At 36.1% G+C, this 25,283-nt stretch overlaps 1 protein-coding gene and 1 long non-coding RNA gene across 4 annotated transcripts in view; both read right to left on the reverse strand.

Annotated features, from left to right (window-relative positions):
* LOC134563627 (uncharacterized) overlaps nucleotides 1-7,715 on the reverse strand; it is a 30,237-nt gene extending 22,522 nt beyond the window's left edge. The window contains exon 1 of the long non-coding RNA XR_010083401.1: nucleotides 6,127-7,715. This is a non-coding gene — a long non-coding RNA (uncharacterized LOC134563627). The remainder of the gene's footprint in view (nucleotides 1-6,126) is intronic.
* Nucleotides 7,716-8,445: 730 nt separating this feature from the next.
* Nucleotides 8,446-25,283, reverse strand: part of AUH (AU RNA binding methylglutaconyl-CoA hydratase) — a 114,630-nt gene continuing 97,792 nt past the window's right edge. Inside the window, exons 7-10 of one of the 3 annotated variants that reach the window (XM_063421728.1) lie at nucleotides 14,671-14,748; nucleotides 12,283-12,333; nucleotides 10,513-10,560; nucleotides 8,446-9,648 (exon numbers count right to left, since the gene is read on the reverse strand). In XM_063421728.1, coding sequence (XP_063277798.1) covers nucleotides 10,532-10,560; nucleotides 12,283-12,333; nucleotides 14,671-14,748 — 158 coding nt within the window. In that variant the 3' untranslated portion in view covers nucleotides 8,446-9,648; nucleotides 10,513-10,531. Of the gene's footprint in view, nucleotides 9,649-10,512; nucleotides 10,561-12,282; nucleotides 12,334-14,560; nucleotides 14,749-25,283 lie in introns of all 3 variants that reach the window. The other 2 variants (XM_063421727.1, XM_063421729.1) reach the window with 2 other exon arrangements.

Genomic DNA, 25,283 nt, shown 5'->3' on the forward strand with positions numbered 1-25,283 from the left:
TTTCCTCAACAGCATACAGTTATTGCTGGTTCTAATGGTATTACCTGGTTTGAAACAAACACTTCACAAATTCCCTTTTTCTTTTACAGTTGGGACACTTTTGTGATTTGTTTGATTCCACTAAAGTTCCTTTTGTTAGTGCACAGAATCACCTAAATGCATGCCAAGGCTGCAAGATGATCTCACAAACAGGTTCTCCCACTAGTGCTAAGTAACACTTAGCCCAACTGGGCTTGTACTCTGCACACACATCCTAGAATCTGAACCCAATTCCAGGATAAAGGATTAACCTTTTATGCTGCAAAGTTCTCAAAACTCTCAGCTTTTGCTGGACCCACAATAAGTTCAAGGCTCTCAGCAACTGAGTCTGCACAGCAGGACTGTTCTGGCAGCATATCACAGGCATGAGACTTTTTGTTTCTTCTCTGAAGTTATAGGTACACATAGAGGACTACAAATAATGTGAATTTCAAGAGAGAAACAGATCCATTTTGATCTATTTTTCTTTAAAATTAATAAATTCAGGCCATGTATAAACCATCCAGTCATATCCTGAAAAAGTTTAAACAGTGAAACCACAAGGGAAAATAAACTAACATCTCTTCCCTTTTTATCTTAAAAGTGTCTGAAATGAATTGGTTGCTAAAGAAACCTGATATAATTGTGACAGAGTGTTTTGAAACCCTTAGTGGAGTTCATCTGAAACCTCAGCATAACAAGTGGCCTCTTATCTGCGTACTATTCCAGGAAGAAATGCATGGCATTTCGTCATCACAGCTGAAAGAGTAGCTGGCTCTGCACGTAGGCTAGGCGAGAACAAGAGCCCTCAGCTATAATGAGGGCATGCTGGTAGCTAATGCTTAGTCAGAGGCCATTTCCTTTAGCCTTTGCTACTGCTTGCAGGAGCTGGAATGCAGGAAAAGGCAAAAACTAAAGTGAACATATTGAAGGTCAATGTTTACCTTCTGTACCTTTTCTCAGTGTAGATTAATTGTGAAGACATGGCACACATGCATTAATGTGATGACATCCTAAACCATCCCCCCTATTACAAGGACTTTATGTAGCTTTATTTAATGTGGCAGTTCATGAGCAGAATTTCTTAAAGGAGAGAGAATCATTAAAAAGCAGATGTCTCTTTTTTTTTGGTCTGACATTTAAAGGCAAATTACTAAGTAGGAGTTTAATATAGATATTTCCTTGTGAACACTGATCTTGAATTTCCAAGCAGGCAAACTAACTTTCTCCTTAATAAAGCTGTTGAAACACACATAACTTGTAGTAATTACTTCAAAACCAGGGATGAATCTTCATATGTGCAGGAATATGGTAAGGAACATTTCTTTTTATAGGCTTTTCCTCTTCTGTACATCCTGAATATGATAATATGAGTGATGTACTGTCATTATGATTTTTAACATAGGAATCTGCATAATTTGAAAATGGAATGATTAATCAATAGAATATGAAAATTTTAAATATGAATATGTGAATATGAATGTGAATACACATTAATATGTGTAGCAATGTTCAGGCTGTAAGTCTGCAAGACACTTCATTTGGGACCGTATTTTGCTTTCTTACTCTGCCTGCAGAAACATCAGCAATTATTGTGAATTTAATGAGCTATCACTATGCTGATTTAAGGATACAACTGTATGTACTGTACTACTGAACACACTGGACTGAGTCATTTTATATACATGCAGTTGCTGGTCTAAATAAGGGCTAGATTTGACTTGTTCTGTTTAACTCACTGGCTTAACTGAAAATAGTTGGCACAGATTTTTCTCAGGAAATTCAAACTTACACAAGCAAAGGAAAAACATTGCAAATGAGATGCTGCTGTGTGCAAAAATTCATCTTGGGTAAAACTTTAAACCCTAGAAATAAATCTTGTTCTCAGTTCTCACAAACAGGCTTTTCTATTCAATTCTGAAGGTTTAAAGCAGTTGTTAATCAAATACTGTACACAGTACTAAGCAGGAAAGTGTTCAGTTATTTCTGAAACACGTTATTTTGAGGCTATGTTTGAATCTTCCATATTTATGTGATGAGAGTTATGTCACAAAGTTAATCATTCCCAGGATGCTAGCATTCGGGGTAATGAAAAACTTCTTGTGCAAGCAGTCATTAATCAGTGAGTCTAACATTGCATAATGCTTTCTGAAGCATGTGTTATGTGATCAGAGTACAAGGCTGCATAATACAGCAAAGTGTTTATGCCATATGCTGACCTTTTCTAAAGCAGAAACGGAGCCATGTGATGTGCCGCTCCTGCCAGCTTTTGCTTATTGCCAATAATTAAGTTTGATGATATGAAGAAACACAAACTTGTATTGCTTTAGAGTTCTAAAAGGAAGAAGCTTTGAAGTTTTTGGCACTGTAAAGCACAAAGATAGCCAACTTGGCTTGGATACACTACCGTTGTCCATTATAGGCACCGCCCATCAAAACTGGAATCAAGTGCCCTGCTCAAGTGGTTACTGGCATTTGTGTAAAGGAAAACATGTGCAACGTTACAGGACTGCTGTATTAACCAGAAGAGCATAAAGGTCACAGGAGCAAAGCAGCTAAAAGCATGCTTCGTACCTCAGATCTCAGAACATCATTATTACATTTGAAGTTCTTGTGCAATAGTGCTAGTAAGCAGCTATTACTTAATCTCCTACCAGTATTACACAAAACTATACTTGCGAAATACTTCAGATAAATATGCTGTAATTATACGAAATATAAAAACATGTATAGGGCAAAATGTTTTTGTAACTCTAAACACACATACCTGTGGGGATGTGGTTTGAGTGAACTATTTAAAATATTGAATCAATGCTTTAAAAGCTTCTATGAATAACCTTAAAACTATGTGCTGGAAGAAGAGTGGACACATGGACATATTTTATATACTATGCATACACACACACACAAACACACACACACAAACACACACACACACAGAGTATGATCAAAAGCTCTGTCCTGTACACAGCTACTTTGTGTCTTTTGGCAGAATCAGGCTACTGAGCTGTAATAACCAGCTTCATAAAACTTTTTCAGCACAGCCAACTGTAGCTGCACCACTGTTGCTCCAACATCACTTCTCCTAGAACTTGCCAGTGTTTCCTTCTCTCTCACTGATGACTGCCTTTTCTACTTTGGAGAGTTGGTACAGACAGGGTTAGCCAGTATCTGTGACTATTATCACCTGTTATCAGTAACTCAGTTCCATCATGTAATCTATGATATGATACCAATGTCTGATATCCCTTAAGCTTAACTAAGAATCCTGAAGAGTAAAGCAGAAGAAGCACAATCACAAAACTGAGACATCTCTATACAGAGACATAGGTGTCCTAGTCCAAAATTTGGAGTCTCAAAACTCCTGCTGCAATTTTGCATCAGGCAGTGATGATATTTGGCAACTGCACTTAGAAAGGACTGTATCCAAGGCCTTTTGGGATTAGTGAATTAAACCTTACACATCTAAGGAGTCTGACTCATTAAGGATCTTCATGTTTAGCAGACAGGAGTCTGTACAAAGAAGATGCTGGGGACAAGAGGAAAGAGAGCAGGTATCCCACCCTTGTTACAGCATCTATTATAAAACCTGTGTGATACTTGTTGCATGAGGGAATTGCAAGACAGGCCTTACCTCTATAAACTATTAGGTGGATGTCATTATCTCCATATCTCAATAAATTAACTTGTAGAATAACTAATTAAAGTAGAGAAATTTCATCATGCATAACTACAAAGAATCCAGGGAACAGGTCACTACTGTAGGAAAGTTTGGCTCAGGTCAATTAAGTGAAAGGAGAGAGCAGAAACTGAGTTGCATTGGTATTCCATGAGTCCTTCAACTACTGAGCAGTTATACAGGTGGAAGGGCCACAGCATATCCCATCCACTTCTTCAAAAAGGGACTGATGTCAGGTAAGATTTGTAAAATCCAAAATGGAGACAGGAATTTCATTCCACCCAAAGCGGGAAAAACCCTCATGTCTATGCATTCATTTATGAACTAGTAACTTAGACAGAATCCTTCTTGTTAGGCTGTTTTTGTGGCTCCCGCCTCCTTTTCACCTGCTACACAGACACTCTAGGAATCATGTTTGGAGGTTACAATCTCTACCAGATTTTTGGGTACAGAACTCAGATGTTGTAACCAGTCAATATAGAAAGATCTACCTTTTGGCACTGCTCATGAAGATACTAGAAATGACTGTGTTGAAATTAACTGTGACCTAAGAATGTAGTCTGAACCCACCCTACAAAACCTCTTTCATATACACTCTTCCAAGAACCACTGCTTCTTAGAACCATGCTCTCTGGCTCTCTTCTCCTTTCACCTCTACTTGGATGGAGTGGTCAAAAGATGGTAACTGCAGGACAGCAAGAACCATTCACCCTGAGGGGTCACTAGCTGGGGATAATCACATGCATTTACAAAAATACTGCAGCTTTGGAGACAACAGTCCCAGCAGTAAAGACTTATTGCACAAAAGATGGAGAGTCAGACTCTTTTCACACAAGCCTACAGATGTATTAACGTTTATACATCATGAAAATACAACCTTCACAACTCTGTCCTCACAATTATATTTTTTAACTTTGTCCTTCTAAGCTGCATGGAAGAGACACATTTTAAAAAAAATTGTACAACTGGCATCAGAATTTTTAACATACTAAAAAGAATTGAGCCAAAGATGATATCACAGAGTCCCTTATGCTTAAGGGAAAATGTTAAATCAATTAGCAGTTGCCAGAATAAAGAAGGAACAATTTGATGTATAAGTTCCTTACAAAAATAACAAACTTTCCATGTTCTTCTGAAAGTGGTTATATTATGCAACAAGAAAACTTCACCATATTCTCAGTTCTTTAATGTTACAAAAGCTTTATTAGCATACGCTTCAAAATTATAATCAAAGGATAGTACTCACTAGCCAGAACTTGGAAGAGTTTATAAACATAAAGGTACAGACTATGCCTTAGAGGGTTAATGTACTATTTTGAAGTCAAGGACTGCAAATAGGAGTTAGCTTTGACACAGAATGTTCACACCCTCTGTAATAAATTCTTTTAACATACTTCGTATTTCTTCCCATGTGAATGACTGTCCTTGGAAGAATTATCTACTAGATAAAAGCTGAAGATGAAATCTAAGTCTGGACTTATTTAAAGCGGATAGACACTGATCTTATAATCTGTGACAGTGGCTGATTAATGAGCTGCTCATGATTGCTGCAGGCCTCTCCAAACTGCAGGAGCAAATGATATTATGGGACTGGGAGGAATGTGCTATCTGGATGCCACACCTTTGTTGAAACTTAAGAACTCACTTTGACTCCTACTGCATTTATTCTAGCCTTGAACTACCATATATACACGACCAGATATACAGTAACACACATGCACACCCTTGACTACTTGCCTGCTGCTTCTGCAGCAGAATTTCAGCACTACAGAACACATGGTAAGTATGCCCACTTGTAGCAGTTATGATGCGTGCCGTGTAGGGTACACTGTTTTGCTGATTGTGCTCTTGCACAAACAAATTCAAAACTTCCTGAAGCAGAATAGCTGTATCACATCCTGAGGGGCTGATTTTGTCTTGCTTCAAATTCTGGATAATTTTATTTGCACACATACACGTACACGTACACGTACACGTACACGTACACGTACGTGTACACATACCCATGCATGCATATGACATGCTAGTAAACACAAACATATATTTTAAAGCATAATGAACACCTTGTGTAAACAAAGCACATCCTGCGTGACTACAGAAACTCCTATCCAACCCTGTTTCAAGGATGAAAAAGAGTATGATTTAAATCTATAATAAAAAAGGCATACTACCTAACCTTTAGTGATAAGACATTTCGGATTACATCTTTCAAAAAATCTTTAAGGATTTTTTTTTTAACTCTACTGACTTTGCTTATGAAATACTAGTGTTCTTAAAATGAAAACAAACCATACAAATTTTTAGAAGTGTTTCCTGCACATTTTCATGTCTGAGACTTAAAGGAAAGAAAAGACAACAGGAAAAAAAAGGCACAAATAGAAAAAAAAAATACTGTAATCCCACAAAGTAGAGAAGAGAAATTGTATTACCTTTAGCTCAAAACAATTCTTCTTTTGCTTTATCCGCTTGCCATTTTTCTTTTTCTTTTTTGGAGATAGTTCTCTTTCTAAAATTGTGCAGAAACAGAACATCTTAACCACATCAAAATGAACTTTATCACACCCTAAGTACACAGACTCTACCAGCCTCAGTAGACAATGAAGCCCTACAGCTTTTTCAGCAGTGTCATTAGGTTCAAGAACAAGGCTAAAATTCCACAAATGAGACATGAAAGCACATCCTGTTCAATGCACACATCTCAAATGAGCAATGATTTTTTTTTAAGTATATTCTTTAAAATTGTAAATAAATCCCCTCTCTAATCTCAGCAGACATATTTTCAGAGATTTTCTTGCATGAAAAAGGTGTAAGTAAAGACTATGCAGTGATAAATTAAGATTTCAGCTAGTCTTTTCACTTTGCATCTATGAGTTGGGTTTGGTATGTGATGTGACACTAGTGCCAAACCCCCTTACTTTATTCCCTAAGTCTTCCAACATGAGACTCCAAGTAGCATGATATTCTACTCTCTCCTGTGGCGATCTCTTCAACAAATGTGACTATGATTAAAAGCATCAAAGAGCAATGACTGAATAAAATATGAAGCAGTTGAGGATGATCCTGATATTTACTATTCTAAATGCAGCTGGTTAAAAGTTCTAGAAAAGCAGTGACATGAACCTTGATGTAGGACTATGACTAGTTTCACAGAGACTGACAGAATTTCAAAAAAACCTGAGCACCAATGACTGCAAATGTCATAAAAGGATTCCATAGAAAACATCTTCAAAAGCTCTTAATGGTATCATTACATAATCTTAGAATAAATAAAACACATATTTTTCATTACAGATGGTCTACTCAAAAGCACTGAACTGACTCAAGCCATGCAGACAATCATGAAAACTTTATCCAGAAATTTAGTAAAACTACTAAGAATGTGAGTTACTTCAGTAATGTTGAAAATATAAACAGTTTGGTACATTAAAAGCTAAAATTATATGTACTGTATAAAGTCACAGCCTAATTTCTGCATGAAACTGAGAATCCCTAGGCAATTCAGTAAGTTGAACTTAGAAATGTTGAGCAGTTATCAGCTGATAACTGATAATGGATAATGGATCTACTTGTGTTTATAACTTTTCAATATCCAACTCAGTGAAGTGCAGAAGAACTCACTATCCCCTTGAGCTCAGCAGGAGCAAGAGAAAAAGCTGCTTATGTCTAGGGCTCATGAGATAACCTTTCAGAAAACCAGCAGAGACCAGGGGTTCACTCATCCATGAGCTATTGTGAAGAAAAGCATGGTTTTACCAGGAACTGAAAGAGTAAAGCCCAAGTGCTTGAACAAGGATTTGCCAGATCTTACCTTTCATAAGGAAAAGTCAGCCTTTATATGAGCATTTTTGTTACAAAAAACCCTCTCATGGAAACAGAGTTCTAATACTACTATTAATTATGAGCACCACAGCCATCAAAACATGTCACTTAATAAATAGGACAGTAAGTGATTAACACATCTTTTGCTAAAATATTGTTCCTCCAGAACGACTTCAACATCACTCCAAAGTACCTTTAAAAATTCTTCTACTGATACTTACTTTGTAGTAATAGTCAAACTGTTGACTTGAAAGAAGAAACTCAATTTGCTATATTATACTATCTTCTCCTGAGAAAAGGAATGCAGAGACCATTGTGACAGAAAAATTATTTTCTAAGATCAAAACTACTAGTTGAAGGCATGAATCTACACAGCCATATGCCAGAGTATTTAGAGTTATTAGATGTTTTTAAATAGATGTTTTTAAACAGAAGCTAGTTAATCAGTGCTTGGTAGAAACAGAGGCAGCTCAATAACCAGACTGTATATCAAAGTTATGCAACAGAAACCCATCAGCATACACTTAATATTTTTTCCTATTAACATAATTATTTTGTAGTCAGTAAAAAGGAAAATGACATGTTAGCATTTCAAAAACATGAGAAAATGACCCTCTGGGCTTTATTTAACTATCAAAACAAGTACCAGTACTTTATTTGCAAATTATTGTGCAAGAAATGATCAACTCAGCAAGTTTACCAGTCAACAAAGTGTGAGCTCTACCAGTTATAATCAATTTACATGTAATGATATGTCTAAATATGAATTTAAATGAGTTCTTGTCATTTCATGGTGATGAGCTGCTTTATCATCATAGATATGGACAGTGACCATAGCTAATGTTGCAGAAACAGCAAAGCATGTGCATGTTTCATGAGCCAGCGGTAACCCAGCAAGAATAAATTTGTTCTCATATAAAAAGACAGCCTCAAACTGCTAAGCCATGTTTATTTTCCAGTCAAATTAACAAAAAATACTTTCTAAGAGGTTATTTCCAGATATTTGCTGTATATGCTGCATCCACTGCAAATACACAGTATGAATCACAAGTTTTCTTACCTTGAAAATGTATGAAAAGAAAACTGAATTTCTGTGCTACAAAACAGAACACTGAGGCCACCACAAAATAAAGAACCTTTCAACATCATCCCTGTTGTATATAAATATACATTCATAAAACTTGCAAAAGTAATATTACGGAGGATAAGATAATTCTAGGCTCTATTACAGCACATTGGTCATATCCCCGTACAACCATCTTTAATACAATCATCAAAAAAATTAAAATAACTGGGTTATTTAGTGAATATAAAGTATCATTACAGTGCTGATCAGATGAGATGTTGGAAAAACGCAGGACAAAACCAGGTTTAACATACAAGAATGTATAATTAAAGGTTGGCCTTGAAAATGTCTTCATTTAACACAATGAAATTAACATAATGGCAACAACTTTATCAAAAGGACACCATTAAGTGCCAAAGTGAATTTAATTTTGCTTGGGATAGAGTAAGATAAACAAAGCTTAACATTTTCTAAATTATAACCTTTTTAATTTCCCCTAGCTTTATTAATAATATAGATATTCCGATAGAATACTCAAATATAATTTTTACTGATATACAGAATCATTTAAATGCATATTTGGTACAATTTCTTATTTTTGGTGTTCAGTAGTTGCTCTTGTTCTGATAAAATGATATTGCAGCTTTATGCTTAACATCACAGATACATTTTGTCTATGTAAAGAATTACAGAGCTTTTTCAATTGTGGAATGGTATGTTTAATACATGTGAAATCTTAAAAATGCTGCATGAACCAGTGACTTTGCCAACACACAGATCAACCATCAGAAACTGTAATGAGCATGAGCTGACACACATTTCTACCTCAGCTTCGTACAAGTATGGACACATTCAAAATGTTGAAACATCTGTATGATTTGCTGTTACTTTGGTGACTGTGATATTCCAGGTGCAGATGCAAAGTGCACCTTAATGGTCCTCATAGAAGTACATTTATCCCCCTGTATTTTAAAGGCATCAGATTCTTTTATTCTCCCTTGTAGCGAGGAGGTCTCTTCTCCTTAAATGCAAGAAGGCCTTCAATTCTATCTTTTGTTGGGATAGTCTGCAATGAGCAGAATAACAATTCATTATGGACACCAAAAACAATACCAAGAAAGATATTTTCATACAAATCCTAGGTCTTCAATGCATCTCAGATCCATTAGAAAAATTTTAATGCAGCAGAAAGATTAAAACTATCTAGTCAGATATAGGGATGTATCAGGCACTTCAAGGGCATGACAAAAGGTTGATAATTTGGATAGGGAAGGAGTACCTTTTCTCCAAACAGATGAGTTTAAAAAATTCTCAAAGGTTTGCGATTTGTTTGTTTGTTCTGTTTATTTGCAAGGGGAGGGGAAAACAGGGTTTGGGTTTTTGGTTGGGTTCATCTTGAGTTTTTGGGAGGGAAAAGAAGCTTATTAATCTGATTACCACATCTTAAACAAGCATATAATGCCCATTCTTCTATTTCTATCATAAAAACTTGTCTCAAAGTCCAAGAACATATAATCACAAAGACATCATTCCCATGTTTCACTGGCAAAGAGGTTTGTGTCAAATTTTTATTGGCTAGCACATATGCCATTAGTGGCACATGTGAGTGAAGTCCTTAGTATTATTTCATGTTAAACCAAAACAAAGCAAAAGCAAGCAGTCCTTGGACTGGCATGGTAGTGTATGACTGGTACTGCTTCACTACCTTCACACTAACAGTACTGTTACAGATGTATTATTGTCTATACTACACCTCCTCTCTTAAACTCTTTACAAAATCAGATCAAGTAGATGGAAGTTTAAATAAAATGCCAAAAAATTTGCAGAAAAAAGTCACAGAGCAAATTCTAGTTGATTTTCTGCATGTTTCGTAACAGACATCAACAAAGCCGGTTTTCTGTATTTTTTTCATGTAATCATATTTACATACCTGAGCATAACAAGCTTCTTCAATTGCTAAACCTGTTACTAAGTCGACCTGAGGAAAAGAATACAGTGGTTTTTAATTTTTTTTATTTATTACATATTATTTTCTCACAGCTAAAATAAATATTATGTTTCTATATGCCACCTACTGAAATACTTCTACAAAGTTTTTCTACACTATTTTAACACAGAAATGTTGCACTGACACGTGGTAAGAGTGGTTAGTATTTCTGTAACAGACTCCTGATTTGGCAATACAACTAGCATGCAATACACTCAAAAAATGTCTGCTCTTTACTACAAGTCATCTGGTTAGGTAAAAACCATTAGCTACCTGCACATTTATAATAATTTAATTTACTATAGGGGAAAAGATGTACTGCATGATTATTTTTTTTCTGAAACAATGTATCTTCAAAATGTTATATAAGAACAGGCTAGCATGCCACAAAATAAACAGACTCAAGTTCAAAATAAATAAATAAAGAGACTCATGTCTGTCCTGCCTCATCACCATCTATTTTTAATACATTTAGTTTCTTTGCGAGCTGTTCAGAACAGTTGAAAAGCCTAAATTTTGGCCTCACTATTTCTCCCTCTGTCTTAAGCACCAGATGCTGCAGAATTCACTAGCTCTCCACTTGACCACTGGAAGGACTATGGCTAGGCACCACAAACAGTTTTCAAGGGGGATAAGTTATAGGATAAATTACCAAAGGAAGCCATGAAATCTGTGCCATGGCAGTTTTGTAACAACAGCTTAGATCAACCATTTGGCTTGACTGGTTTTGATACAGTAGATCTTGTCTTTGGCTTCAAGCTGAACTAGAGACAATCATTCAGAGTCCATCTAACCCTATAATCCCTAATTCTATAAACATTATTATTTTGACCTTTCTATCCACTATATCTAGTAGCCACATAACCTTAGCTTGTAGCATTTTTGATCCTTGGGTATTGAAATAAATCTCAAATCCCACCATTACTTGCTGAGGAAACCTAACATACTCTTTGTGCAATGGCATCTGAGTTTGATTCTCAGGACACCACTTACACATTTTACACTTTGTTGAACTCAGTGGTTGCTTTTGTGACTTTTAAGACAAAAGGACAAATCCATCTTCTTGGGTTCATGTGCTGCATGTGGTATGATTCCTTTTCCCTTGTACCAGATTGAGCTACAAAGTGTCTGGTGCATAGCCTAACTTTAAATATGAACAGACCTGCTGAACTCTCCATCAGGACATGTACACCTAAAATAAAACACATGTCCAGATGGGATTTTAAATGAGCTTTAGGGATCAGTAGTGTGGCAATGGAGTGGCAATCAGCATCAAAGATGAAATCAGGCTCCAGGTACAATTTTAACACTAACTGCTATGAACCTATTAAAAATAAATAATATGCCCTTCAGCCTTTAACTTTTTTAGTTACTAAACACTGAAAGCTTGAGAGACTTGACAGAGTACGACTTTGATTATTTTTCCCACCTGAGAATTGAAACACGGTTTGTTCATAGTAGTTTATGTTTACTTTCTACTATTAATAATTAGCAGAGTACACTACTCTTGAGGTTACTAAGCCTTGTCACAGCATCTCAGGAGTCTGAGATATAAAAAAATACATTTCACTCTTTAGAAAGTTTTGATCAAATACACCTCAAAAGACTACAAAATGAGAAAATAAAAACAGTTCTAGAAAAAGAATTTCATTACAGTACAACTGTTGCCAACCTGACTTCTGGCCTGCTCTCATCCAAAGTACAGATCCTTACCTCCATTCCCTGATTGATAGCCAGTTTTGCAACTCTCATTGCTACTGGTCCCTAAAATGAGAGAAGAAGTTTATTTATATGTCATCAAAAGCTGCAATATTTGTAACTAAATAGTCTGAACATCAATATTCTTATATTAGGACCATTCAGACTTTGGACTTTTGTTAAACTTACAGTATATAAGTCATATATCCTAGATTTTATCATTATAGTAGACATTTGCTTCTAAACTGATAGTTTGAATTTTGAAAAAAAGTAGAAGTATACTATTTTCAAAAGAACTTAATGGTTGTGTTTGGTTTATGTTTCCAAGGTGCTGTGTCCACATTTGTCAAGCTTCATCAGTTTCCTTCAAAACAAGGCTCAGAACAGCCACTTTAAGATATATAATATAGGTCTTTTCAAGGTCAGTCTTATGGCCCTACTATCGCACAATGGAGACACATGAAAATATGTAATCATGAAATAAAATTAATTGATGCAAACTTCAAACCTACAGTATGCTATAGCAAAGCCTGCTCTGGTCAAGTGAAGACACCCTCCCATGAGTGACTGAGAACCCCACTGAGCAGAGGGATTCCCACACTCATCTCCAGTGTGCTGCAGAACTGCAAGACGTCTTTGGGAATCATCTCAGTCCTGTGCCTATCCATCAGCATCACCTTCTGGATGTTCAGGCCTGCTGACTTAGGAAAAGCCAAATGAGGCAGTTCTAATAAGAAGATGAAACTATCAATCAACTTTCCAGAACCACTGTATGTTAGAATTTTTACTGTACTTTTAATTTTTGTCTTTCTGGCAAGGTGTTCAAGACACAAATAACCACTATTAAATGCCATACCTAAGCCATAACATTTTACATTTCCAGTGAAACATTTTAGCTGTTACACTTGTGATCCAATAAAGTGATTCACTAATTATTTTCTTTTTCTGCCTCCTACTGATGCCTTGGGAAGGCAGATCTGGAACAGAGACTAGACAGACCTAAGAGATTAAAGTAGGTATTTATTAAAAGGCCTTGAAGGATAGACTTACAAGACCCTGACCAGGGCTACACCCAAAGTGAGCTTAAAATAGTGACAAAATGGATAACCAATCACGAGGTCTCACACTTTTGTAAGTTTTGGTCCATGTGCATATTGGGTTTAATTGTCCAATTATGATTTAGATTATGAAGTCCTATCCTTGTTTTCTCTCTTCAGTCCACGATTGTTTATGCTTTTGGTCCTGAAAACTTGTAACACTTGTCCTTGGTCTCTATCTGGGAAAGGATTTGTTTTGTCTACCTACTCTGTAAAGAGAGCTTATTAAGACTTAATATGAAGCCCAGAACTACACCCCTAGGCAGCACAGAATCTGAAAAACATGAAAGCTAAAATTTAAAGCATCATTATAAATTTTTTACCTAGGACCTTTTACCTCTCTTCTTAGAAGTTCAACACCAACAAGGTAATCTATTAAAATAATTGCTACACTAAATATAAAATCTATATAATTTCTTTTTCTTGTTTAAAAGTTGAAAGACAGAACACATAATGAAAACATAGACCAGATCATGGCAAGATGAGGATTGATGGAGATTTGCTCTTCACTATGAAATAATTACCAAACAAGACTATTTAATACAAGAGAGCAAACTTCTGATTACTTGCCATAACTAGCACAGCTTCCTGATACATAATTTTGTGACAGTTTTCTTTAATATAGCTGTTTCTTTTCCAGTCTTATTATTTGGTAACACTACATGTGTGGCTAGCAGAGAGGTGTTTTTGTGGATATGTATCTGCTTGGGAGTCCTTGGAGCTTTTCCTAAAGGAGGATATGGAGAATAAATGGTCTGCCAGAGTTTAGAGTGGTGCTGCTGGAGTTACGGAAGCTCTCCCGCTCGCGGTGGCCGCCCGTTTCTTGCCCCTTTCCCCCGCAACCCCAGGTCCCCAAGCTTTTCCGCCAGCCGCGGGAATAGTATTGCCAGAAACGGCGGCAGCGGCGGCTCGACCCTTGCACGCCTCTCCTGTGGCTATGGGATCGCCAGCCCTCCCATCCGCCGTGGTGATGGCGCCGCAGGCATCTGCGGCTCCTGGCCCTCCTAGGTGTATCTCAGGTGTGTCTCAGGTGTGTCCCAGGTGTGTCTCAGGTTTGTCTCAGGTGTGTCAGGTGTGTCTCAGGTGTGTCTCAGGTGTCTCAGGTGTGTCTCAGGTGTGTCTCAGGTGTGTCAGGTGTGTCTCAGGTGTGTCTCATTGGTAAAACTAAAAACTAAAATCAAAATAATTTGTTATACCTGAGGCAAGAACTCTCTCGCCAGAGCTAATGCTCTTCTGTATGCAGCATCCCCTGCTTCATTCTGTTCTACCACATGGCTAATCAGTCCTATTGATTTTGCTTCCTCACCATCTACAATGCGTGCAGAGAAGATTAGTTCTTTTGCCAATGACACTCCAATTGTGCGAGGTAATCTTTGTGTCCCCCCTAGAGTTTGTAAAAAGAGAAAATGCAACTATTAGTTTCCCATGTACCTATATCACAAATGTAGATGCCTTGTTCATTTTAAGTATTTTTAGTTTAAATTCCATAAACAATTACATAAACATACAGAAATTCAATTAGTACAAAGGCATTATTAAGTACTGTCTTCAGTTTTTCAGAGTACATCTAAATTTAAATCAATTACCCTGTTTCTTAGAAAGATATGTAAATAACAGAAAAGACATAGAGATTCTGCTCTATTACAGACAAGTTATCTCAGCCAAAAGTCGAACAAAAACTACTTGACAGTAATTAACATATTTAAACCCTCTGTTTCTTTTTAACACTATATATTTTTTATGATATAGATCACCACTTCCAAAGAACTATACTTAAAAATAAAATATACCTTAATAAGTCTGTTCTAAAATTTGCACCTTATGAACACTAATTACATGCAAACTAAACTAAAACCCTACTAGATGAGGTCTCTAAGAAGCCATGGTTTTGCCTCAACTTACTCCTGTATTATTATTGCAACCTTAAAGTATGATTACAAAAACTAGGGAAGAACAATTACAGGGGCAGATCAGTGGAGAAAGGCATCTAACTTTACAACAGTTAGCTGGTTTTCGGACATCAAAAATTTCTTTGACTTATCAGCATTTTCAGAAGGTCAGTAAGCGGTAACTACATTAACCATACATGAAGATTACTTAGCTGGACTAAAAATTAACTTTTGAGAGCTAACAAACAATGAGAATGAGGGAATAATCATTATCAAAATGGCAGATGTAGATTCAAATCACTGAAGCACATGTTTATTAATTAAAACAGTGGAAATGGCCTTTTATCCGGGAGAAAGGATTTTGAAAATCACAAGGTCTAACATTTTGACATGGATCTGAAACAAAGACTCAATTTATAGAAACCATCTGTAACTGAAAATTTCTTTCCAAATAGTTATTTCTGCAAGAGCATGCTAATGTATTCAAATGTAAATATATGTATATATGCAAGAGGAATATTTATAGGAGTTGTTCAAAGTGATGTGGTATAACACTGTGCTCATTTTACAAACACTGTGCAAATATGTGTTCAACTAACAAAATATATTAGTTTCTACTACTTAATGTGGACTAAGCCACCAGTAGTTTATTCAAGCCATTGAGTTCTCTTACTGATGTTTCCTGGAAATACTTTCAATACATTACGAGATAAATAAACTGACTGGAAACAAACTAAAAGTTTTTGTGAATTAATGATTCAGCTTTTAACTACTATTTTTTCTGAACCACAAGCCTCAGTACTACTGTATTTCTTTCTGTAAAAACAGGCCTTTGAACACCATATATAATACAAACTTGTAGACGGTTTGGAGGATTTCTGCCTTATGCCTTTCTAGAACATTAGAACATGATGGCCTATAACAAAAACTGACATACATTTCCCAGGCAAAAACCAGAGGAATGAAAAAAAATTATTATAATGTTAAAATAAAATGTGTAGAATAAAAGCATTAATAAATACAAAGACTGTGATAGTCTCTATGATGCTGCACTGCTTGAGATTATTTTAACAAATCTGTCCTAATGGCCAAAGGCAACAGCAAGTCAATAAATTCTGCTAATTCTGCTAATTTCTAAAGCTAAGCCAGTGATAGTGCTAGGTGCAAAATTTTGCAACCAGCACAATTTAGAGACATCTTTAAGAATGGGGCAGGGGATGCCTGTGCACTAAACCCCACACTGGATCCCAACAAACACTACAAACCCTGAAGCATAAGCCTCCCCTTCAGCCTTGGCTTGCCTCACTGGTGACATTCATGGAGAATGACTAAAGCTGTATCTATCAAACTTATACCAGACCTAAATGCCAGAAAAATGTGTGCTGTGTTTTCAAGAATCTCACTGCTTCTGATACTGAGCTGTACCACCACCCCCACCAAACATTTATTGGGTTTTTTAGTTAAATATTGAACATCTTTTAATTTTTCACCCAAATAAGCTGGCACACTTATCAACAAGTATTCTTATGCACATTTTAAGCACACATTGGAACATAGCAAATATCTACCTATTCTCCTTAAGAATATTTTAGTGACAAATTATTCCTTTTACTGCAGCCATGGAATCTAGAGAAGAATCCAGTTTGGCTTTTGATTAAGGAAGACTGTTTGTCCAAATCATAAGATCTGAAACCATATGAGGCTGAATTTAATGACTCTGCATCTCCTGCTTCTTTCTTGCACGTATTCCTAGTATTTTTCTTTACTTAATTATCTGCCCCTTCCTTTACTGTTTTATCTCTTCTATTACTGCTTTACCAGGAAATGCTGAAAACAAATTTTCATTGAGCAACAATATTTCATAACTTTGACCAAACAATGGATATGTTGAAGCATGAAATAGTGTTTATAGATTAAAAAAAACTGTTCTTGCCAGTGTCTTACACAATAATGATTAAAGAGCAAAAAAAAAAAAAAAAAAGCAGACTATAGTTGTTTGGCTGCCTCCTACATGAAAAGCCATTAAGCAGAGGAGCATACTCTTTGATTAATATTTACAGAACAGAAGCCAGCAGTTCACTGCATCAATCATATATATTCAGTAGTAGGGGTAAGAAACTTGCACACACAAAAGCTGTAAGACCAAATGAATCAAATGCAAACAACACACTAAAATACATCTAACACACTGAAGTTGCATCCATTTATGAAGCAAAGACGGAGTATGCCATAGATAGATGTTCTGTTTTGGTAATACACGAAGAACACATAATGCCTGCCAACTATAATCACAGCTAAAGGAAGTAACACCCAGTCTTCAAAGACATTACTTAACCAAGACATTTCATCTAAATGTAGTGCAGAATTTGATGGGAGAATAGTTGTTTCATCTTCACAAATGTAATGACATGTTATTTCAAGGACTAGTGATCTGGTATTACTCACTGTGCTGATAAAAGTATTTAACATACAGTTGCAATGTAAATGTGTTTTTACCTGAAATGGTAGAGTCAATGTTGCAATAATTGTAAATAGCATTTTTAGATACACTAATTCATATTTAAAGTTTGTTTACTGTGAAAAGACACAGTAAACAAAAGACTGCTAATTTCTGTTACAAAAACTGTTATACAATATTTTTTAAAACTTAACAAATAGTTGATTTTGTCTGAATATTTATTTACTGTGAGTAATTCATCAATTACAGAATATCTACACAACTGGTTTGAATTAAGGGAATTACGTGATAAATGCCCAAGAGTATATCCAACAAGATGAAGCAACTAGCTTACTGGAAATAGATTCAGCACTCTGGCAAAGAATATCTACAGTCAGTAGTTTCTCATAGCTGACGGCACTGTCAAAACATACTGGAAAAAATCATGTTCTGACACAAAAAAATCCAAAATTTAATTCAGTAATAATCCTGTTTATTAAATCAAGTAAAAAACTCTTCCTATATCCTATCCTATCCTATCCTATCCTATCCTATCCTATCCTATCCTATCCTATCCTATCCTATCCTATCCTATCCTATCCTATCCTATCCTATCCTATCCTATCCTATCCTATCCTATCCTATCCTATCCTATCCTATCCTATCCTATCCTATCCTATCCTATCCTATCCTATCCTATCCTATCCTATCCTTTGTTTGATTCACAGTGGATTAATTTAACTAACAGATTTCTATCTTTCTTCTTTTAAAGAGTACTGTGCACATCTTAAATTTTATTAATAATCAGTGGTGAAACCAAAGCCAGTCATCCACAAACCTTCTAATCAGAAGCAAAAAGTATCCTTGTTATTTTTTTTCAGAAAACTCTAAGTAGATTTTTCACTCTTCCATTGCAACTCATAAAAATATAAAATGCAGAAAGCTACTGTTTATAAGAATGAATCCTCAACAATATAAGTCCATAAAAAACCTAATATGAATAAAATTATTATTTTAGTATAACAATTTTCAGTCATATTATGCCCTATTTTAAAACTCTCTGTAACAAACATAGCTTCCGCTTTTAAAGTACCTGCCATTTTTTGCTAAGTTAAGCAATATTCAAAATACAAAACATGCTAAAGGTCTAAACTCCTTTACCTAGGTAAAATTTAACATCAATTTTCCATCAGATTATTTCCAAGATTAGGTCTTGTTCCTAAGAAGTTGTATATGCTTTAGTTAACTTAAATACAGGTGCAAATCTTTATGGGCTCAGGCATTCCCAATTTTGTCTCAGAAGAAAACATGAAGAGCCCTTCCCCAGGACAAACCAGAGAACCAACTAACAACCAAAACCAGCTTAGACTGGGAAAAACACCCATAAAGATGCAAAAAAATCACAGAATGGAAACATGATGGAGAAGAAAAAACACTATTTCTGTAAGAGGGAAAAAAAGCACTGAGCAGTCAGTAGGTAAGACCACTCTTATATACGGCCACGTAAGTCATTGTTTCGAAAAAGACTGGAAATCTGAGAAAAGACTGAGACAGTGGCCTGAGGCTCGCTGAGAGGTTGGTCCAGGGTCTGTAACGACTGAGAAAAGAATTTTTTTTAACAAAATTTCATAGTAGGTTGCCCAAAGGGCTCACAGAAGTCTGGTTTGTCAGTCAAACCAAAGAAACACCAGACACAATCTCCCTAGCTGAGGTCCAAGAGGCAGGACAAATTGCTATCTATGCCAGCCTGGCTGTGGCAAACCCCATCTCCAAAACAGCCCACCTAATTTGCAAATCCGTTCTTAACTTTCACAATCCGTTCTATTCATCTGCATCTGTGGATTGGTTTATTTAAAACCCTATCTGAAAAATGCCTACACCAAACCGCCCTGCGTGGGTGGGTTGAAGATGACAGCCTGAATCAGAAGAATGCAGTACTTGGCTTGAAGATGTACGAATGCTTAAGATGCATGAGAGGAAGTGTAAATACACTTTAAGAATTCACTAGCAGTTAAATAATTACAGCTTTTGTACTGAAAGATGAAATGGTCATGTAATTTAGAAAAACTAATTTATTTTCAAAATAAGTAATTGTCTTGTAGATTGAGAAAATAGAAGATGGTTTCCTAGCAGATGGCTGCATACGTGAAATGGATGGAACCAACAACATGCATCTGGAACCCAAAGTTTATAGAATGGACTCCACTTCAAAAGGGATTCTGCACCTGGCATAAGGAGCTCACTCCCTATTTCACTCACAAACAGGGTACAAACTCCGGTGTCAGACAATACACTGTTTGACCAGCACAGATCTGTGTTACTCCGCATGGACTCCCAGGACTTGCGACTCCCAGTACTGCTAATGCACATACTGACAATCTGTCTTATTTAGTTTTAAAAATCACTTGAGAAAAAAACCCCAGAGATGCCAAAGACTGTTCATCTACTTATTAACTTCTACCTAAGTGTACACAAGTGCAACAAGCATGAGCACACAGAGATACTCAGTAAGACCACCTGCCTTCCTGTTACTCCAAATAGGAGCTTGGTATTTTGACAATGCAGTTAAGTCACCTTAAACGAAATTCAGAAGTAGATACACACTAAAACATAAGTCTTCTTGCTGCAGATAGATATTAATCGCTCACAAAAAGGCATTTTCCAGTTTCAAAATTACACCCACACATTCATGAAGTCACTACTCAGCTGTAACAGGTAGGAGGTTTACACCAGTGCTGCACTGTATGATCATACTTCATATATCATGTGGGATTTATGTGCAGTATTAAGTAAGAACTTTTATTTAACTTGTATTTTAAACACATAATTTTACTAGTCCATATTCTTACACTTTTCAAATGACTATGACAGCTAAACTTCATTTAATGTGAAAATCAAGACAAGAAAAAAGCAAGCATGAGGAAAACTTTTGTTACTACCTAGGGCAAATGAAAAAGAAAAAGTAATTACCATGATAGTATCCTATTTTTACTTATATTTTTAATAAGATCACAGTTGAAATTGGATCAATTGCTATAGTTTTCAGTGGACAGAATTGAAATAAACAAGCAAAACAAAAAACAGACTAATAAATCTGAAGTCTTCATTGCTTAAAAGCAAGTGACTTGAATATTTTCCTCTCTTCAGTGCTCTTATAGAAACCTACCATTTTATTCTTCCACACAGCAAAGAAATCTGCTAAACCCCCAAACCAATTCCTATTCCTTAACCCTATTCTTTCTCCTGTTCTGACTACTATCAAATTAATCTGCTTTCAACTCTTCCATAGTAATGGGTTTTTAAGAATTTATGCCTGAAATTATTCATCCCTGAAATTCTGTGACTTGAGCAGCCCTAAGGAAAGGAGAATTGGCGGCTAATACGATGGAAGGTCAGGGAAAACAGCAAAGTCAATGAGACAGCAGGAGGACACAATTTTACCTGGTTCAGCTACCAAATCCCAAGAAGGCAGTGCACCCTCTCTACTGATAAATATATGCTAAATGAACTTATACATATGAAGCACATTTTTCATCATAAGTAAAATGTCCTTCCAGCAGACAAAGCATACGCTACAGCTACACTGCAGCTAACCTAAGACTTAAGCTATAACACAATGTCTACAACAATTTGGGGATGGCTTTGAAAGAGAGATTCTACAAAACTGGCCAAATCCTTCAATACTGGCGTGCATTAATATAGCAACATGTAATGCAAAAACAAAACTCTTACATAAATTGGAACTTGAGAGACATTATTATCAACATTTCAGTTTAAAGCCAGCTCCTGAGCAACAGTGGACCTACCACAATAAGCAGAAACTTGTATTTTAACACTTTATTTTCTGCGATTACTCAAACATTTTTCCTTAACTATAGCTCTTCCATCACCTTCTTGCCCCTTTAAATTCTTGGCAAAAAAAACCAAAAACAACTCAGAAATCAATATGTGAGAGGATATCAACAAAGAAAGAAACTACATAAGTGATTATTCCCAGTCTTCAGCTGTCAGATGGTTACAACACTAAGGAAATGAAGTACATTAAGAAAACACCTTTTATGTTTCTCTTGCCTGCTGGTGTGACAAAACACAGGACAGAAGTCACTGGTTTTAGCATGCAATGCAACATGGCTGTATCCAATGGCAAGTCTTTCCTCGTAGATGAAGAAACTAGTGCTAATTATATTCTTCTGTTACCTAATCAAGCACACACGAGTTGGATTTCATGAACCTTTACAATTTTAAGGATCAAAGAAATTAGACACTAATCTTGTTTTCCTTACATCCTATATCCAAATCCCAGTAAGAAAGACATTAAAGGCTATATAGGCATGCGATAACAAAGAAATTAACTCCTATCAACAGTAAGAACTAGAATAGCTGCCCTGCATCTGTGGACCTCTGCACTTTACTCATCAAAAAACTTTAAAATCTATTATAATTAACATAAGTCATTAAGAATAGTTTGTTTAACAAACACAAAGGTTCAACAAGATAGGGAACACCACTCACTTCTGACCAACTGATTTCATCCTGCTCATAAGGCAGGAAGTGAGCAGAGCTCACCACTGAACACTTTGTGCTTCTACTTGTAGCTATAGCCTGGCTGCTGCTCCTAGTTTCTGGATCTCTTAGGGCACTCCTATATGCAGATTCTTTGACCCTTCTCTGGCAGCAATCCATCTGCTTGACTAAAAATTCAGTGCTAGAGCTCTCCCAAATCCTCAGCAGGTTAGGAAGATTTTACTGGAGCCTAGAGACATCAAAAGCTCTATTACTGCTCAAGTCCTTCAGAGAACGCATGGCATTTGAGAAAGAAACGAAAAAAAAAAAGAAAAATCTTTAAATAAAGGACACTTTTCTCTTGAAACTTGAAGAAAATCATGAAATCTTTAAGGAAAAAAGGTTAAATGACAAGCTTTGTAGGAGTCCATTAGCCTGCAAGGCCAGAAATTTGATGAGCAAGCATGAACCTACATCACCTCCTTGGCCTTAGTCTCTTTTCTCTTTCTTTCTCAGATAAAATGGCATTTTTTAACAGGCTTACTACTTCTGTTTCATTTTAAGCCTGGGATGTGTTTCACTCTAGTTACTGCCAGCCTTCTTCCTTATCCAGACTCAGTTATAACATTTATTCTTCTTGGAAGTAGACCACTGAAACAGTTCAGAATTTGAAAGCATTTATCACACCTCCAGTTTTAATCCTAGTCAAACAGGGTTGTATCTTACCATGCACATGTAACTGAAGGTCACACAGATATTCTATGGAGCTATCTGGTGGAACACCAAAAGCAAGATAAGCTTTCAATGTGTTTGTACAGCCATTATACCTTTTTATGTTACAAAATAAAAATATAATTTGAGACAGTCTACTTCACTCTCTCTCTCATTTATTTCCTTGTCATACATCTCTATTTCTTTAGGTGTTTTTAAGATTCTAAAACAAAGTTTCGGGTGAAGCAAAAAAAAAAACAACTCTGAAACAAAACATTAGTTTTACAACTTGGTTTTGGCTGATAATTAAGTGCAGCCATTGAACTGAGCCCTCGAAATTTTAAAAGTCCTACCTATACCTTAAGAAGATTTATTAAGCAAATTTATCCCTCCCTTTTAGCCTGTTGCCCTTACTCAAGCCACGTACTAATTTATACCAATCAGAATGTGTGTGAAAGAAAACCCTGGTTGTTTGAACATGCAAAAATAAAATACAATCAATAAAAATGAGATCATTAATGTGACAGTGATCTTACACGGTAGTCACACTGAATGAACAGAAGGAATTGTAATTGTTTTGCATGAATAATTCCCCAGCCCTGGTAATAAATACATCCTCTCCTCTTATTGGTTCATAACAGAACAGAGGGCTAGGTACAGCTGTGAGCTCAGGCTGCTAGGATTGAATCCCAGAGAAAATCTCACCCTCCTTATCTGACTAAACACAGTCATGATCCCCCACAATACTCTGGCTTAGATTCCTAAATATGAGAGCAATTGCAAACATGCTGAAAGGGAAAGAAACAACTACTTCCCCCTCAAAAATTAAGAAATGTTTTCTGCTAATGTAAACTACATACAGCTGATGCTCAAGGCACACAGAAAGGCAGGGTATGGGGAGAAAGACATTAAAAAAAAAACAAACCTGGGAAATTGAGGGCAGGGAGTAAGCCTGAAATTGCAGTGAGTTAGACAGATGACTTTAATTGGAAGCAAAGTTTCCAGTGACCCTGTGCAAAGCTTTTAAATGTCTCCTTTTTGTGCAAGACCATCACTCTATTTCCTAGAAACTGAGCAAATAAGGGCTTCCTTTAGCTTGGTTGTTTTCTAGAAATGTCTAGAAAAAAAATCCTTAGGACCATCCAAATTCTGTTTGGCCAATAAATATGTCTCATCATTCTGCATAATCAAGGCAGCCAAGAAGCTATGAGGACTACATAGGGCCCAAGATAACAGGAGAATTTCACTCTATTCATAATGAACCAAGAAACTCCTTCTGTCAGGTATTCTTCATGATAGCTTATGGAACGAAAAGGTCAAAATAAAACGAACTTTCTTCATCCTTTTAATTTGGATAAATCAAGTTTCAACACAGTTATTCATATTTCTTGATGCTCAGATGCAAAATAATGTCAAAATATGCATCAGGGTAGGCTTCTGAGAGACTGAATTCTTGAAACACTCATGTCTGTGTCAATTACATTGCACTCTGTTCCAGTTGTCTTTACAGTTTCACAAAACTGCCAGAGCAAGAATTAGAATTACTCAAGAGAAAACTTAGATTAACTCAGTCATCTGATTAACACTGTCTTCCCAGATATCAATTTCTTATTAAAATATAGAGAACATTAATACAGAGTCGTTAGCAAAAAGTTACAAAGTATTAACAGCTTTTGTTTCTATGATGAAAAATGGAGGTAAAGAAGGAAGGACAGGAATCTACTATTTCTGGAATTCAGAGATTTGCAATAGTTGGCTCAAACAAATCTCCAGAGCCAGAAAGGTTCTGTGAAATAATTAAGGAAACAGTACTCCATAAATCATTTTGTTCAGCTTGTTTTGTGGTGAACTAACTTGTGCAGCTGTTCTTCTGATGCAGACTACACAATTGCCGTTTCATTTGTTGAATTTTCTGGATGCTGAAGAAAAATGCCAGACATTGAATTCATTAGGAGTTTGGAAACTATTTTTCTTTCTCATATAATACAGTCATAAATGAATATGAAATGGAAATAATTAGATTCTGTACTTTTACTCACTAATGACAGATCTCAAATAAGCAAACTACTCGACTAAAACTCAGCTACATCATTCATACTGATAGAAAAGATAATTTTTAATTTTCTTCAAATTTAACATCGACCATAAGTAGAAAAAATTTAGTGTTCTGTCTTACATTGGCCTTACATTGATGCAACTTACTTCACAGTTGTCAAGCCCATGGCAGCTAAAATTAGGGCCAAAACAAACTAGAAAGCTATGCATCAGTATCAGAGATGTCAGACGTTTCATTGTATCTTTACATTATCCAAGCTGAGAGATCAATAGATGGCTTAGCTGTGTTTTCCAAGTACCCTTGAGTGTTCTCAACCATGATGG

The sequence above is a fragment of the Prinia subflava genome, chromosome Z, assembly GCF_021018805.1.
Source record: "Prinia subflava isolate CZ2003 ecotype Zambia chromosome Z, Cam_Psub_1.2, whole genome shotgun sequence".
In the NCBI taxonomy this organism is placed as follows: Eukaryota; Metazoa; Chordata; class Aves; order Passeriformes; family Cisticolidae; genus Prinia; species Prinia subflava.